The sequence below is a fragment of the Lissotriton vulgaris genome, chromosome 5 (assembly GCF_964263255.1).
Source record: "Lissotriton vulgaris chromosome 5, aLisVul1.2, whole genome shotgun sequence".
NCBI lineage: Eukaryota > Metazoa > Chordata > Amphibia > Caudata > Salamandridae > Lissotriton > Lissotriton vulgaris.
The window spans coordinates 1,313,475,156-1,313,492,004 of NC_141693.1; the positions used below are offsets into that span (position 1 = coordinate 1,313,475,156).

Below are 16,849 nucleotides of genomic sequence, written 5' to 3' on the forward strand. Positions count from 1 at the left end.
CAAAGTAGGGCTCAGTGATGAGCCCTGAGGCACCCCACACTGGAGGGGAAATGGCTTGGAGCGCGCGCTTCCTTCCCAGACCTGGAAGGTTCTATTCTTCAGAAAGGATGTAAGCCACAGCAATGCTGTGCTCGGTGTCTACTCTCTAGTCAGAGAGTAGACACCGTAGAAATGACAGCCTACTTCCCCTTAGACCAACACCTCTAAGTCCCCTGTCTCTTAGTCCTGATCAGTTCTCTCAAATTATGCTAAACTCACTCTTTCACTTTGATGGCTGTTAAAGACCTGTTTCACAAGAAGATGGCTTTATTGTTAAAATTACTGTCGAGGCGCTTTGATCCCAGGTCATCAAAGAAGAAAAGGTTGGAGACACCGCTACTGATATTGCTCAGCTAAGAAAATGGTCCTGCACAGATTCTGACATAGCTTTGTTTTTTATTGTATGTCTGGGCGAGACTTTGGGAGTTCCACCTTACACTACCCTTTATCAACCAAAGATAACACTGGACAATTTATTGTATGCAGAACTTTACTTGTGCTGCAGTGCTCTGGCTTTAAGTCATTGTGCCTTGTTGTTGTTTAAACACATTGCCTCTAGTTCCCTTGTTTGCTGGAGGGCAGGTATCTGGTGCAAGCCTGTGCTCTATCTATGTGCATCAGTATAAGGTCCCCGAAACTGCTGGATGGCTAGTTTGCAGAGTAAGAGTGCACAGATCCTTTAGGGATTATTGGATCGCATCATTTGTGTAAAAAACAAAAGCCAGTTCAAATTAAACCAACTATTTTAATGATGATGTAGCAAGACACTGTCCCCTTCCGATACCCTTCCATGTGGTGGTCCACACCAGTGTCCTGTTTCTAGTTATGTGAGTTTTCTTTTCTCTGGTACTGGACAACCTGTTTCAGTTGGTACAGTCCAAGGAAAGAGCATTAACCGCTCCGCGTTGAAGGGCATTTCTTGAACTAACTCTTTCCCACTGTAGAGACCCTGTTGCACTGTTTTATCGAGTGCATTTCCATAGAGGTCGCTATTGCACTGTAGGATAATGCCAGTCTCTCCTTCTAGACATGACAAGATCGATTAAGCTTCTATGTTTGAGTCCATGCCAGATGGCTAAGACTCATATTTTCTCCACTGACTCACAAGACTTGCACCGAGCAGATGAGGCCAGCTACTCCTGTGTCTGTCGCAGTCAAAACTTGATCATATATCTTCTGACTCCTCCACCTCTTTATAGAGCAGAGTTCCTTCTCGCTGTGCAGATGACAGCCCAGTCAGTGGCGGAAAGTGTCAACATGAAAAGATATTCTGGAGGACTAATTTCCCAATGCAGGGTTCAAGCACAACACTTTGCACCTCGCAAGGCAACAAAAAAGGTGGAGGCATTGAGCAGAACCAGTCCCCCACTTAGCTCTCCTGTAAGGACACCTAGAAGCAGCAGTATATTTTTTAGTTCAGCATGACTCTGCAGGTACACCCAGGAGTATATGACCCCACCCAACTCAGCCGACACCGAGCTTGGAAGAAGTGGAGTTGCCACAGGTCTTCCTCAGTACTCTTAGAAGTCACTATTCACGTTGGTGGACTGTCTCCACAGGATTTAGTCTCCCTCTCATTACATGTGGACTTCATAGCAGAAAGGCCAGACTTGCCATTTTAATCAAACACAGAAGCTAGACTAGTAGTGGCCCAATCACTTCCAACTTCCCATAGTCCTCATTGCATTCTTTACCTCAGTGCTGTCCTTGAACACCAGGGAAGCATTTAGTTTAGCCCACTCTCCACAGCTGTTACAGATGGCTGTAGACCCATTTTGAGATCCTGGGTTTGTTAAACCATTAAATGTCTCCCTCCTCTCAGATGCAGACAGGTGACACCCTGAATGAGGAGTAGCCACTACTTGGGTGATGGCCTGATGTTGGACTGGCAGGGACATGTCATTGGTGCTTTCCCTTTGACTTCTTTAATCGTCTGAGAGCCCAAGATGTTCTATCCTTCATTTGGTTCCTCCTCGGCCTCATATGGTTTGGTGCTCGGACCAGCTCCATCTTTTCCTAAGCTACCATATCTTGCGCCACCATCGAAGACCACCTGTCCATCCAGGAAAGAAGTGTTGCATCTCTCCCTTCAATTGCTCAATGTGAGCATGTGGCTTTTGAAGAGCTAGTCATTGAACTGTTAGGCTTCACCTCCAACAGCCTTGAATTTATGGTGGCTGCAAGGAAGGCCCCCACAAGAGCAAGTGGTGTGATTGGGATGAAGACTGTTGAAGGACTTTAGCTTTTGCAATTACTCAGTGGATGGTATTTTTTTTGCATCATCCTACTGAAATGCTGATAGACGACTACAAGACTTACTTTCCAGCCATTCAGTGCTGATTGACCGGGTCTGGGAAGTCCTTCTCCACAAGTAAGGAGACCTTCAAAAGAGATCCCAACAGAGGAATATACCTGTTATTTCCAATCAGGTGCTTCATAGTCTCATACTGTTTTTGACTCCGCAAATCCATAAACACTTTGAGCAGCTGGCCTCCTGTTACATGAATCTTCTCGAAAGGAAGCCTTCTTCCTTTTATTCCTCGAGGCCATAAAATTGCCAAGTAAGACCACCTTGCCGAGGGGCAAGTAAGACCACCATAATGATATGGATAAAAAGAATTGCGTGTTGCTACACTCTGTATAGAGTACAGCATACATCCAGTGCCTAGACATGTCACCAGGGCTGCAGCGCCGTGGTTTTCGATCTCCAGGTAATTGATATACAGACAATGGCCGGGCTGCTGCTTGGACTACCCCACACACATTCAGCCTGCACTGCACTGTAGAGGTAATTTGCGGGGGAAATACTAAATTTGGGCAGGTAGTTCTGCCCAACCCATGCCTAATGTTCCTGATGATGCATTATCCATCTCTCATTATCATCAGTTATGAAATACACTCACTAACCTGAGAATGGGAAGGAGCCAACACGTAAGAGTAGAATAAATTTACCTTTATGTTTACTTCAGTATTTTTAGTCTGTAGCTTGCATCCCATTATCCGTATTTACCAGCTGACCACTCGGACAAGGTCCAAAAAATAAACACTGATGGGCTCCTTTTCAGGTTTCAATAGGACAACTAACACGGGCACACATGCAACTAGGAAATTGTAACGTGTTGCATATGCCTTATGGGTGCATACCCGCTGATGAGATCAAACCTCTGAAATACCAGCTTTTGAAGTGATTTTAGGTGGAGCCTTTTGATGACACGGCACCCCCACAAAGCTGATAATGTAAGAAAAGCCTACGAAGGTGTATTTATCTCTATCTAGAATGTCTCCATAATACCACATTCACCACTAACTACCTTCATTTATGGGGTAATATAAAGGAAATCCTATTTGTGTTGAAAAAGGATACTAAAACGGTGTCAGTCCTGTAGGGATTTTCGTATATCCTTTTTAAAATAGGCAGTTTTACATCCTGGCATAAACTCCTCAGCAATGTATAGTAGCTAAAAGTGCCTAACTAGGCTTATGCCAGTAATTTACCATCCAGTGGGATAATATTTTCAGTGTGTGACATTATAGAAGTTCCCATACTGGAAAACGAAGTAAATGATGCCTTTTTGCAATCTTTTGATTTACCATCTGTATTTTTTCTCCTCTCATACGTCTTCCTTATTCTTACCCACTTTTGCTTGTTTCCCCCCTCTGCTACTGCAGTTCTTTCTGTCCTTTGGCAATGTAAGACTAAGGAGTTCTTCCTTTCTCCTGTGTGAAGGTGCTAACATTTAAGGAACTGACCTGGCAGACCCTTCGTATTGAGGCTGATGCTACTGACAGTGGAGATCCGGATGCTGTGACCACTCCACTGAGGTTGATCACCAACCAGGGAAGGATCCAGATTGCCCTAAAGAGGAAGGTGAGTGCCTTGATCCAGCTGAAACATGCTTTATACTATCATTGGGAGGGGAGGATCTACCATTGCCATTGCCACAGTAGTTTGCAGATCACTCAAACACAGTTTGCAATATTAAATAGAATCTAGGGGTCAGACTGCACTCTTTGGTACCGCTAAATAAAGGCGTCCCTATCCTGTGAATTTTGTGGAACCGGACAACCCTGCGTATAAAGTTCAAGCTTATGATTAGGAGAGAGATGTCTGAGCATTTCCCCATGGCTATGTGTGTAGAAGAGTCGAGTTCTTGCATTTATTTTTGCTCATGATTATAGACAAAAGACTGCAACGTGGTGGCTTCAAAGTTGATGTTCCTCCTGGACGATTTGCTGTGGGTGCTAACAGAATCACAGCTCAAAGCCATGATGAAGTATGCCAAGTCCCTTAGTGAAGCTATGGAAAAGTCAGCTCAACAGAGAAAAAGTATGGCTCCTGAGCCTGCACAGGTATGAAGAGCCTTGTGTCAGACATTATAGGTGGGAGGACAGTTTGAATGGTGTTGCGAACTAGGTTATTTTATTATTTTATAATCATCATCATCTATAGGTGACTCCACCACCACCCAGTGCCCAGCAGACGTGGTCCCAAGCATTCTCTGGCAGTCAGAGCACCAGCACCGTAGGTCAATACTTTGAGAAATATGACATGAAAGAATCTTCATATCACCTGCTCATCTCCCGCCTAGACCTACATATTTGTGATGACAGCCAAGCACAAGAGACAGGTAAGGGAAGAGAGGTACTCTGTGAAGAATTTGGGATTGCATTGATAAAGGAATAGACTAGTGAATTAAAAAAACTGTCTCCACCAGGAACTTTGGAAGCCAATCACTAAAATCAGGATAGATGACAGGATATCTAGAGTGGATTGACACCCACAGTGGAGTACACAGTGCGGGAGAAGAAGTTCTGTAGTAGGGGATCTCTGTGTATAGTCATAATCTAGTGAATAGTCCCGCCCATGTGCGTGGACCCCGGAGCAATCAAAAATAATCTCTTAAAGCGTCGAAAAAATGCAGAACTGCACAGACACTTAAGAGAGAATTAAAGACAGATAATGCAGCATATAAAACCAGGCTACACTGTCCAGTACTTCAACTAGAAATTCCACCAAAAATCCACAAACAGCAAAGTCTGTCCAGATTTCCCTTGCCTCAGCAGCAAAACCCCTCTGGAATGATAGAGAGGAAGACCTGGACAGACAAGCCCCATAGGCTGCCATTATGTGGCTCAGAACAGGATACTGTGCCTTTTAGAGAACTTTCCAGAACTTCACAGTATCCCAGAATGCACTGCAGGTCCCTTTTACTTTCAGTTCTTTTTTCCGGCTCCTGCAAGCAGGACCCTGGAGCATTGAGCTCTCCCTTTTTCAAGGGTTTATTGGTGATTTTTCACTTTTGTTTCAATTTGAGTGCTTTCTAAAGTACTTTGGTGCCTTTCTTCTTGTTTATTGCACCCTTTTGATGTCAAATATGCCTGCATTTTTTGACAAATGTCCGGAGTGCTCCAGGAAGAAGGCCAAATCAGATCCCCATGAGGTGTGTATCCTCTGCCTTCCCTCTTCCCATGTCCCAGAGGAGTGTGTGATTTGTCAGGGCTTCTCTGGCAGGACCCCGAAGGACAGAAAGAAAATCAGGCTTCAGGGCCTTGAGGAAAGAAGGCTGAAGGCGCAAGGTGGGTCTGGAAGGGCTTCCTCTGCCCGTGCTGAGCCCTCTGGGGGGCTCCCCAGGGACAGGAAGACCAGCAAGTGTCCCCATTCTCCGTCCGGGTCGTTTGCACCGACTACGGCGTCGAGAGGGATGACTACAGTCTGTTCCCCGTCTTCTGGGGCAAAGCGACGTCGATTTCGTCGTCGTCCTCTTCGGAGTCGTCGTCGAGTGATCGACGTCGAAAGGCCCGGCATCGGCGCTCGCCGTCGAGGCGACGCCGTCGGCGAAAAGGAGAAGATCGTCTTCGAGGGGATCCTCGTCGTCGAAGAGAAGATCGCCGCCGAGGCGCAGGAGGTCGCCGTCGAGGCGCAGGAGGTTGCCGTTGAGGCGAAGGCACTCGCCGTCTAGGGAAAGACGGTCGACGCCGAGGAGAAGACGCTCGCCGTCGAGGGACCGACGCTCGCCGTCCGGTCGCCGTTCTTCGACGCCGAAGAGACGTGGAAGGAGGTCTGGCACCATGGGAGGTTCGCCAACGTCCCTTGCTGGAAAGGCAGGCGAATCACCGGGTACGGTGTATTCCGTGGTGTATACCCCGTCACAGAGGCCGGTTACACCCCCGCCTCCGTCACTGAGGGGGCTCCCGCCGAGGGCCCCTACTCCTCCTCCTCTACCACCACTTCCTCAACCACTTCCTCAACCTATACCTCGACCGTAGCTGCCAGCAGACAAGCCGCCTCCGGTCCCTCCGAGGTCGGTCTCACTGCCCAGACTTCCGACTCCTCCCAAGGGGACCCCTAAGCTGAGGGCCCCGGCCAAACCGAAGTCACCCGCTCCGGTGGAACCGGCAGATCAACCAAAGCCAAGAAGGCAATGATCACGCTCCGGACGGAGGGGGAGATCGAGGAGTCTACGTAGATCCTCCACTAGGTCAAGACGTCGCCATAGGAGGCGTGGATCGAGGTCCCGCACGGACTCCTCCAGGTCCAGGACCAGGACCTATTCACCTGCCTTGTCGGAATCCCCAGGCACAAGGGTGTCTCCGGTCGACGACATCCGCACGTTCCAGGATATTCTCCTGAGGGGGGCGGCAAAATTGGGAATCACGGTGACGGTTCCAACACCTATGACGTCTGTGATATTTGAGACGCTTCACAAGAAGCATTTGTCTCGCCCTCTACTACCACTAGTGCCTGGCTTGGTAGAGCCTGCGGAGGAGCTGTTCCTCACTCCAGCGGTGGCAAAGGCCGCTCCCTCCCAACTTCTGAAGAAGTACAGGGCCCCGGATTCGTACCCGGCTTTTCTGAGGATAGACCCGGTCCCTGACTCTGTTATAGTGACGGCGGCCAGGAAGTTACATTCTACCTCCCCGTCCTCAACCGTACCGCCCGATAAGGAGAGCCGATGGATCGACTCGGCTGGTAGGAAGGCTTGTGGAACTGCATCCACAGCCATGAAGGCATCCAGCGATGCGGCGTTGCTAGGGCGGTATGACCGTGCCCTGTGGGAATCCCTTCAACAGTTCACGGAACTCCTGCCACGAGACAAAAGGGAGGACTTCCAAGAGATACTCAAAGAGGGGATGCTGGTTTCAAACCAGGTCATCAGCGCGGCTGCGGATGTCTCTCATTTAGCTGCCCATGGGTATTGTCATGGGATCAACCAGCGGCGCCATGCTTGGCTCAGGCTCATATCACTCAAGCCGGAGGCCCAGCAGCGGGTGGCCAATCTGCCCTTCTCGGGGGAAACCCTGTTTGGAAAGCATGCCGATGATGAGATGGCCCGCATGAAGGCGGAGGCAGAGACCCTGACGGCTGTGGGCCTGGAAAAGCCCAAAGAAAAGAATGCCTACCGCCCGTTCCAGAGACTGTTCGGTGCCCAGGGAAGAGGAAGAGGGCAGACTTCGGGACAGCAGCAGCAACAACAGCAGCAGTTCCGGAGACCCTTCCAGAAGCACCAGAAGGGTAGAGGGGGACAGCAGTCCTCTACAGCGAACAAGGGCCCAGCCGGGTCTCGACCCGGAGCGGTTACTTCCCCCTACATCCGTTACCCGCTTCGGTGGGGGGGAAGCGTTCAATTTTTTCTGGCAGAGCGGAGAAAAGTTACTCAGGACAAGTGGGTGCTGAATATTGTTTGCAATGGATACAGTCTTCGGTTTACCAGCCCGCCTCCATCAATCCCTCCGGTCAGCTCGCAGTTTCAACTGCGCAAGCTCCAGGCGGAGGCCGATAGCCTGTTAAGGAAAAGGGCGATAGAAGACGTACCTCTGTCTCAAAGAGGAAGAGGTCTGTACTCCCGGTTCTTCCTGGATCGCAAAAAGGACAAGAACGAGTTCAGGCCCATTCTGGACTTGCGGCAGGCAAACAAGTGGATTCGCAGAGAGAAGTTTTGCATGCTGTCGTTGCATCAGATTTATCCTCAGTTGCAACAGGGAGACTGGCTATGGGCAATAGACCTACAGGATGCATACTTCCATGTGCCCATTGCACACAAACACAGGAAGTTCCTGCGATTCCAAGTCGGCACCAACCATTATCAGTACACAGTACTACCATTCGGACTGAAGTCTGCGCCCAGAACATTCTCGAAGTGCATGGCAGTTTTAGCAGCACACCTAAGGAAGAACAAGGTGTTTGTCTACCCGTACCTGGACGATTGGTTGATCAAGGCCTCCTCCTTCTCTGAAGCTCAAGCACACTTCTAGAAGACGTGCGTTCTCTTGAACAAGCTGGGGTTGCACATCACCATGTCCAAGTCTGTCCTGACTCCGGTCCAGTGCATTCAGTACTTGGGAGCCTCCATCAATACGCTGTCAGCAAGCGTGTCTCCTTTGGAGGAGCGACGATTATCACTCCTTCGGAAGGCTCATGCTCTTATGACCACTCCATCTACAACAGTGAGGACGGTGTCTTCTCTACTGGGATCGATGGCCTCTTGTATCTTCCTAACGCCACACGCACAGCTGCACATGAGACCGTTGCAGGAGTGCTTGGAGGATCAGTGGGATCAGAGGAAAGGGTCTTGGGACGACAAGATACGACTGTCTCTGCATGCTCTTCAGTCTCTGAAGTGGTGGCGTTCACCGGAGAATCTCCTCAGAGGGGTTCCCTTCCACAAGGACATTCCCACTCATACTATCGTGACGGATGCTTCTCTCCACGGTTGGGGGGCGCACTCCGGAGACTTACAGTCAAGGAACGTGGTCCCCGATGGAGTCCACGTATCGCATCAATTTCCTGGAACTCAGAGCTGTTCACTTGGCACTGAAGGCCTTTCATCCATCCTTCCAGACCAACTCTCTGCTTGTACAGACAAACAATACGTCCACGATGTATTACCTCAACAAGCAGGGGGGCTCGAGATCACGCACTCTGTCGCAGGAGGCGCAGGCGATCTGGCACTGGCTTCTGGCCAGAGGACTGACGATAATGGCTACACATCTGCCAGGTGTGCAGAATGTTCAGGCGGACGCACTGAGCAGACTGATTCAGGAAAACCACGAATGGGTCATAAACGACGAAGTACTAGGAGAAGTCTTCGCAAGGTGGTGGACTCCAGACGTAGATCTGTTCGCCACCGCCGAAAACAGCAAATGCCGAGACTTCGCCTCCAGGTACTACCAGCAGGGGACGCTGGGGAATGTGCTATGGATCAACTGGTCAAACAGCTTTCTGTACGCTTTTCCACCCATTCCCCTGATTCCGGCGGTGCTCATCAAGCTGTCCCAGTCCAGGGCACGGATGATCGTGATTGCCCCGGAATGGCCCAGGCAGTGGTGGTTCACGGACCTGCTTCACCGGTCTCTCCTTCCACACATACGGCTGCCGTGCAAGCCGGACCTTCTCACGAAGTTTGGGGGGCAAATGTTGCACCCCAACCTCTCATCTTTGAGTTTGGCGGCATGGCTCCTGAGATAGTGCAATATGGCCATTTGAATCTACCAGAAGATTGCATGGACATACTGAAGGAGGCTCAGCGACCTTCCACTCGGACTTCCTATGCTTACAAGTGCAAGAGGTTCTGAATCTGGTGCAAGTCTAAGAACTATGACCCGACGACGTGCAAGGAAGACGTCATCCTTCCTTACCTTCTACATTTGGCGCAGTCTGGCCTTAATGTTCATTCCATTAAGGTTCCTCTCGCTGCATTGACTGCCTACAGGAAATGCCCTTCACAGACTTCCTTCTTCCAGATCCCTGTGATCAAAGATTTTTTGGAAGGCTTGAAGAAAGTATTCCCTCCTGTCCGGCTTCCTTCAATGGAATTGAATGTGGTGCTGTTCAGATTGATGAAGCAGCCTTTTGAACCTATTCATAAGGCTTCGTTGCAGCACCTGTCCTGGAAGGCGGAGTTCCTCGTGGCCATTACATCGCCCCGCAGGGTGAGTGAAATTCAGGCGTTGTGTTGCCAAGAACCTTATACTGTATTTCATGCTGCTAAGGTTGTTATGCGTACTCACCCTAAATTTCTTCCCAAAGTTATTTCTGATTTTCATGTCAACCAGACAATAACTTTGCCTATGTTTTTTCAGAATCCTTCATCTCCAGCGGAAAGGTCTTTGTATTCCCTGGATGTTAGGAGGGTGTCGACATTTTTTCTGGATAAGACCAAAGATATTCGTAGGTCAGACCAATTGTTTATCAATTATGGATCAGTCAGGACCTGTCTTGCTACTTCTAAACAGCCCATCTCTAGGTGGATTGTGTCCTGCATACAACTGTGTTACCAAAAAGGCTAATAAGACCTTAGGGGGTAAACCTAAGGCTCATTCCACCAGGGGCAAAGCTGCCACGACGGCTTTGCTCCGTAATGTTCCCATTGCAGAAATCTGCAAGGCGGCCACTTGGAAGTCGGTCCATACCTTTGCTAAGCATTACTGCCTGGACACTGATGCCAGGGCAGACGCTCAGGTTGGGCAGGCTTCGCTGCGAAATCTGCTCGCACAATAGTGGTGTTATTTCTCTTTTCTCCACCGCCGCTTTGGTGTGGGAATGGGCTTGCTATTCTATTCACTAGATTATGACTATACACAGAGATCCCCTACTACAGAAGGAGTAGTTTCTGTTCTGTAACTCCAGTTCTGTAGTAGGAGTATCTCTGTTATAGTCATAAGCGCCCACCCTCCTCCCCGGTGGAGAGACATATTCATGTAAGGAATGCTACAGGTCTGGCGTGTTACGCCTTCAAAAAGAACTGAAAGTAAAAGGGACCTGCAGTGCATTCTGGGATACTGTGCAGTTCTGTAAAGTTCTCTTAAAGGCACAGTATCCTGTTCTGAGCCACATAATGGCAGCCTATGGGGCTTGTCTGTCCAGGTCTTCCTCTCTATCATTCCAGAGGGGTTTTGCTGCTGAGGCAAGGGAAATCTGGACAGACTTTGCTGTTTGTGGATTTTTGGTGGAATTTCTAGTTGAAGTACTGGACAGTGTAGCCTGGTTTTATAGGCTGCATTATCTGTCTTTAATTCTCTCTTAAGTGTCTGTGCAGTTCTGCATTTTTTCGACACCTTAAGAGATTATTTTTGATTGCTCCGGGGTCCACGCACATGGGCGGGACTATTCACTAGATTATGACTATAACAGAGATACCCCTACTACAGAACTGGAGTTACAGGACAGAATCACTCCTTACTGAATAACCTAGATTTACCTTTATTTGTATTCCGGTAATTCTGCTGGCATTGAAACATGGGCAGTCTTAAACTTGGCTTAGTAACAAACAATTGCTTTTCAATGGGTTAAAGTGTGTATACTCCAGTGGAGGAAATATGTGTAGGCTTGAATTGGGGAAAGCTGAGGTTCAGATGCTGTTAATCCAAATGAAATAATGTTGTTGGTTGTGATGTTTTGGCTGAGACTACTTGTAATGTTACAAATAAATAATAATGCTATATGAATAAATGTTATGTTATTTCTCACCATTTTTGTATGAAGAGTTATGCATTTGAGTTCTTGGTAGCTCTTATGCCACTTAAAACGTTTTGTGAGCTAAATGGTTAAACTACGCAACATTCATTCATACAATTCTACAGGGAACTGTTTCTGCTGCACAACTAAGGCTAACAACAACAATCATTTTGCCACTTCATATTATTCACAGTTGAACTTCTATTTTTGTAAAAAAAAAATCAATAACGAATGCAGAAAGGAGCATACCTACATCCGGTATAAAAACACAGCTAAACAAAAAACTTTAAAAAGATGGAATTTGCTACATACTACTATCATATAAAGCTGTAGGGAAACAATTCATGTAATGCTAAGGGCACACTCTCGGAGCAAACAGCTCTTACCAGTAATGTGCCACTTTAAAACCTTGCAGAGTATCAACTTCTTGTCACACATTATTAAGAAATTACAATATTACAAACCCTCCACCTACACGCCTTAGTCTAACTGACTAGCGCTATCAAAGAAATACAATTCTTATATTTGATTAGATATATATTTACTTGTGACCCTCCCAGCATTTGATTTAAAGAAGTGGAGCTTTCTAACCTAACCACTATATGGCTGGAAATGCAAATTCTGTAAATCTATAACTATTCAACTTAAAAAAAAAAATTGTCACTGGTAAGGGCTTTCTTACTCCTGATTGGCAGCATAGTCAGTGTGATTTTAGTGTCATAGGAGAAACTGATTCAATTAGTTTATAGTGCATTTTTCCCCTCATGTTTTAGAGGCATTTTATTATATGTAAAACAATAAACAAGGTTAAATTCCCATTATTGAAAACAATTAATTGTAACATGAGATTGACGAAAGTCCAGAAGGAAATAATTTTTTCTAACATATTTGAATAAACTGGCACAGTGATAACACTGTAAGAAGTACACTTCACAAAAATGCCACTGTTTGTGTTAATGAAATTTAGGTATGGTCCCAAAACGTGCCAATCAATCTTGTTTTGAAGGGTATCAAAAAAGATTTTGGATCTAGTGTCAAAAATTCTACTTGTTAGATCCCAAAGCTTGCTTGTTTTCCTGTATCAGTCAACTTTAAATTAATTTCTAAGAAATTATGCAATAAATATAATATTTCACTAAATGTTTTGAAAAAGTTAAAATAATAAGTTCAGGAGGCTTTAGGTACACCTTTCATAATCTTACATAAAAAAGGACACCTAGAGAGGAGTCGACTGTCCTACCACATAGTTTTGATACCTTACATGGAGGTACCAAAGAAAGATGATGACTCGCAGCATGAAATTAACACCCCCCTCCCGGCATTCAACATAACCACCAGTGCAACAAAATAAGCACATGGAAGACAATGAGTATGTTGCAGGGGAAGATTAAAAAGAAATGTGGAATTATTATTTGACCAATTCTCGATCAGCAGATATTTATTTGTACCCATTTAGGACATCACCACCAGACAAGATTAATTCTTAATAGAAAAAAAAATCAATTTAGATGACAGCGAGAGGAATGTCTCTTGACTCCTGGTTCAGACGTCTACATCTCTATAGGTGAAAAAAATATTTTCCTGCTTTTATTACCCTTGAATTGGTAATGGATACATGTAACTTTACTGCACTAAATGGATAATGCCATGAATAGAATCTAAATACAAATCTGATCCACCAGGTTCCACATTAGGTGATCCAGAATCTGTTGTTAAAAAGAAAGCTCAAAGCTATAAAATGACATGACCTTTATCTCACAGAGTAAAAATGCAGTGGACAAAGTTGTATATTCTGTGGGGAAGCCATTCCCTGGGACATTGCAAATTCTATGGTTCTCGTGGCTAGACATGACCACTTACAGGGGGAATATATTTATGATATTTAATTGAGGAGCAAAAGAAGGAAATGGAATTGTCCATGATGGGGCAAATTGTTGCAAAGCACCTGCAGCGAGGCATTTCCCAAAGTGGCTGACAAAGCAAATAGATGCATAAATCTGTTCGTAAGATAGCATACAAGCCCAGCTCAGCATTCACCTCTTCGGCCACGGGATCGCTGTTATTTTGTTGTGCATTAGTAGGTACACTTCAGACAGCCACCCTGTAGGAGAACTACTACAAAAATGGCATCCCAACAAAGGTCCATCGTGTAATTGCTGTTTAAGGCCAATATTAAGTTCACCTTCCCACCCTAACCTGTAGGCACGATTTGTAGTGAACCCACAAAACGGTTTATAACTTTATATCATGGCAATTGTGTTACCTAACTCCCTCTGAACACCGTTGTGTCTTACTACCAATGAGATAAAGTCCAAGACTCAGTTTTTCAATGTAAGAGAATATACACAGTGTGCTCTGAGCTTTACATTTTTTCATGACCCTGTTACAACCTTTATATACAACAAACACAGTAACATCCCTGGTCCTGTATCAGAACATCATTCCACCCATAATTGTCAGTGAATATTGCCCTGCCATTGAACATATTTTAACATGTATGTCAATCTTCATGAATTAAACAAAATGTAAAAACTGAGAAGTCCGGAGTTCATGCTTATGGGGAGGTTGAGATGGCTATCAAGGACAGCAAATATGACCACCATGTCTGCTCGGAGCAAGGTGTTTGTGTGAACCTAAAATAACATATGGCTGGATCAAACGAAAATTGTAGTGTTGTAGTGAACAGAGTGTACTCTCAACTTGGCACGATGTAGCATGGTGTCTTGATACTCCCTTTACCATGAATCTTTATTAACTTCTGCAAACTCGTTAGGGACAGCTAATCACCTGCACTTAACCATTGGGTTAAAATCTAAGTATATGGAAACATTGGGTTTCTGTTTGTCCTCCTCCCTAGTTATTGTCAGGCTAAGGTCACTTTAGCTCATAACAAGACAGTCTGTCCTGCATCAGGTCCATCCTTGGTGAGTAGTGGTCTCTGTGCACTATGAACTTTCTGGACATTGGTAAATTGTCGTGTACTTCTCAGAGGAATGTCGTAAGGAATATGTCCGGTTTGGGTTGATTCTTGGAACCTGACCAACCTTAATTTTATTGCACCACAGACGGCACTCTGAATCTTCATCTTTCTTTCTTATATACTTAGGCTTGCCTTCCGCTCACTTGTGCATACTTTTTTGCTGTGTAGCCGCTGGTTGATTTTAAGTAGCAAGCCCCCCAACTTCAGTCCCACAATCAAAGCTTGTTTATTATTCTCTGGATATAAGTAGAAGTAGCTGTTAACCGATGCCCTGCTTCTATCTCCCTGCATCTTTTCTTTAACTATTTTGGATTGTGTGACTACAGCCTGGAATTCTTTCCAATTAAGGTTATTTCTGGATGTTATTGCACATTGCATGTTCATACAGTTGAAAGATGAGGCCAGGTTCCTACCCAAAAGTTAACAAACTGGCCTTAGCAAGCTAATACATTAACTAGCTATTTTTATTGCTAGCATATTCAAAGAAAGAAAAAAAATGCCGCTGCCTGAATGAGTTTTTCATATAATGTTTATATAATAGTAAAAAAAAATAACTTTTTTATGTAACTTTAATAGAATATTATGGGTATTTCCTAGCAGGCAGGTTTAGTATCTAAACCAGGAACAGAAAATGTTTTTAATTTTAATGCATATCACAGGAAAATATGATTCTTATTTGCACAAAGAAAATATACTATTGGCTTTGCATTGTTTTAATCTGAAAACAGACATGGATGACTGAAGGCAAAGATAACAAATGCATGGAAAAGTAATTTGCAAAGTAAATGAATTGCTCACAGACCCGGCCACTGAAGTAGCTTCTTTTTAGGTGGCTGTATGTGATCAGATAAACTGCTCATACTGCATGAGATCCAAGGGCTGAAGCTGACCCATTGCTCAATAATGTGCGCTGCGGTGAATGGAAGCAAAGTGTGAATGACAGACCAGTGAAGGAAAATGGTTGAACCAAAATCCTCTTTATGTATTTATATATCGATGAAGATTTTATTTAGTAATGTATTTACCCAAGGGTTGGCGATACTAAAAAAAAGGCTGTGGAACTGCATTTTGAGAAAATCAAGTGTAAGGCTTAGAGTTGCCTATATTTCTTTTCAGTATACCAGCAGCACTTTAGTAGTTTTTAAAAAAATTGTTATATTTACAAATAATATGAAAAACCACAACAAATTAAGATACTTCATTTAAGCATATCACAGGACATACTTTGTACTTTTTACAAGATGTTGATAAAAAATTGATAATGAGACCATATTGTAATATAGTTTGCTTACAACGTCAATATCCCAAAAACATTTCACAGCATTTGGCCTGGGACTTGGCTGACTTCCGAAACTTATTCAAGCTTCTGGTCTTTGTGACCTGCGCTCCTCTGAAGACTCAGTCCAGAAGGAAATTTCCACCTGAATAACAATAACCCTGGTATCCGCAATGGCTGAGATTAACAAACCTTTAGGTATGCTTACTCTTCCTATCTCTCACATAGATGCTGTGGGTTGGGGGTGGATGGTAGCTAACCCTGAGCATTCAAGATGGGAGATGGCTTTATAAACTAGAGTAACCCAGAGGGATCGCTACTCTTATGTGAATCGCTCACTTTGGAGGTTGCGCTGTCTACCCTCTCCCCCCCCCCCCCCCTTTTTTTTCTTCTCTTTTAACTTTTCACTCTTTTCTGTTCTCCAGTATTGGATCTTTCATAGATTCACATGCTTGAATTATTCCTTGTCATCGACGTGGGAGTTCCACAGTACCATAGTAATGCAGTATGTATCAGCATCATAGGATATAATGGCATTACAAAGTCAGTTTAATAGCCTTTCTATGCCCTTTAAAAAACACACCAAACTTTTACTATAACCAATCAGGTGACAGCACCCTCTAGAACACTCCCAACAGAGGCTGAATCCCTCCGATTTTCTACTGAATGTTGTGGAAGGGAGTCTCCCTGAGCTCTGCTCCATTTTTAGGTCTCGGCTAAAAGACGCGCGTAAGCGCGTCTCCGCCGAGATCTTATGTCACCGAGCGTGCTTCCCAGGAGACAGTCCTGGTCGCGCGCATTTCCTGTTGAGGCGATTGCCGCGGGCCGCGCGCTCAGCCACTGTCTCCTGAGAAGCTTCAAACACGCCTGCGCATACACGCATACACACACGCATGCACACAGACATCCCTACCAATACGGGAGCCGCCCGCTCGCCCCCACCCCGCCGCCCCCCCCCCCCCCCCCCCCCCCCCGCCGACAGATGCGCACCTTTTAAAAACTCTCCAGCAACGGGCCCCAAATGCCGTTACTACTCCGGTGATCAACCATTTTTCAGCGCTTTCAATTGCCCACTATCCCGGCACTCTCGCCCCCCCTT

The 16,849-nt window shown here is 45.6% G+C and overlaps 1 protein-coding gene across 4 annotated transcripts in view; it reads left to right on the plus strand.

The window, feature by feature from the left end:
• BLTP3A (bridge-like lipid transfer protein family member 3A) overlaps positions 1–16,849 on the plus strand; it is a 636,759-nt gene that overhangs the window by 190,297 nt on the left and 429,613 nt on the right. For all 4 annotated transcript variants that reach the window (XM_086923213.1, XM_086923214.1, XM_086923215.1 and 1 more), the window contains exons 6-8: positions 3,767–3,907; positions 4,219–4,389; positions 4,490–4,667. In XM_086923213.1, the coding sequence (XP_086779339.1) occupies positions 3,767–3,907; positions 4,219–4,389; positions 4,490–4,667 (490 nt within the window). The remainder of the gene's footprint in view (positions 1–3,766; positions 3,908–4,218; positions 4,390–4,489; positions 4,668–16,849) is intronic.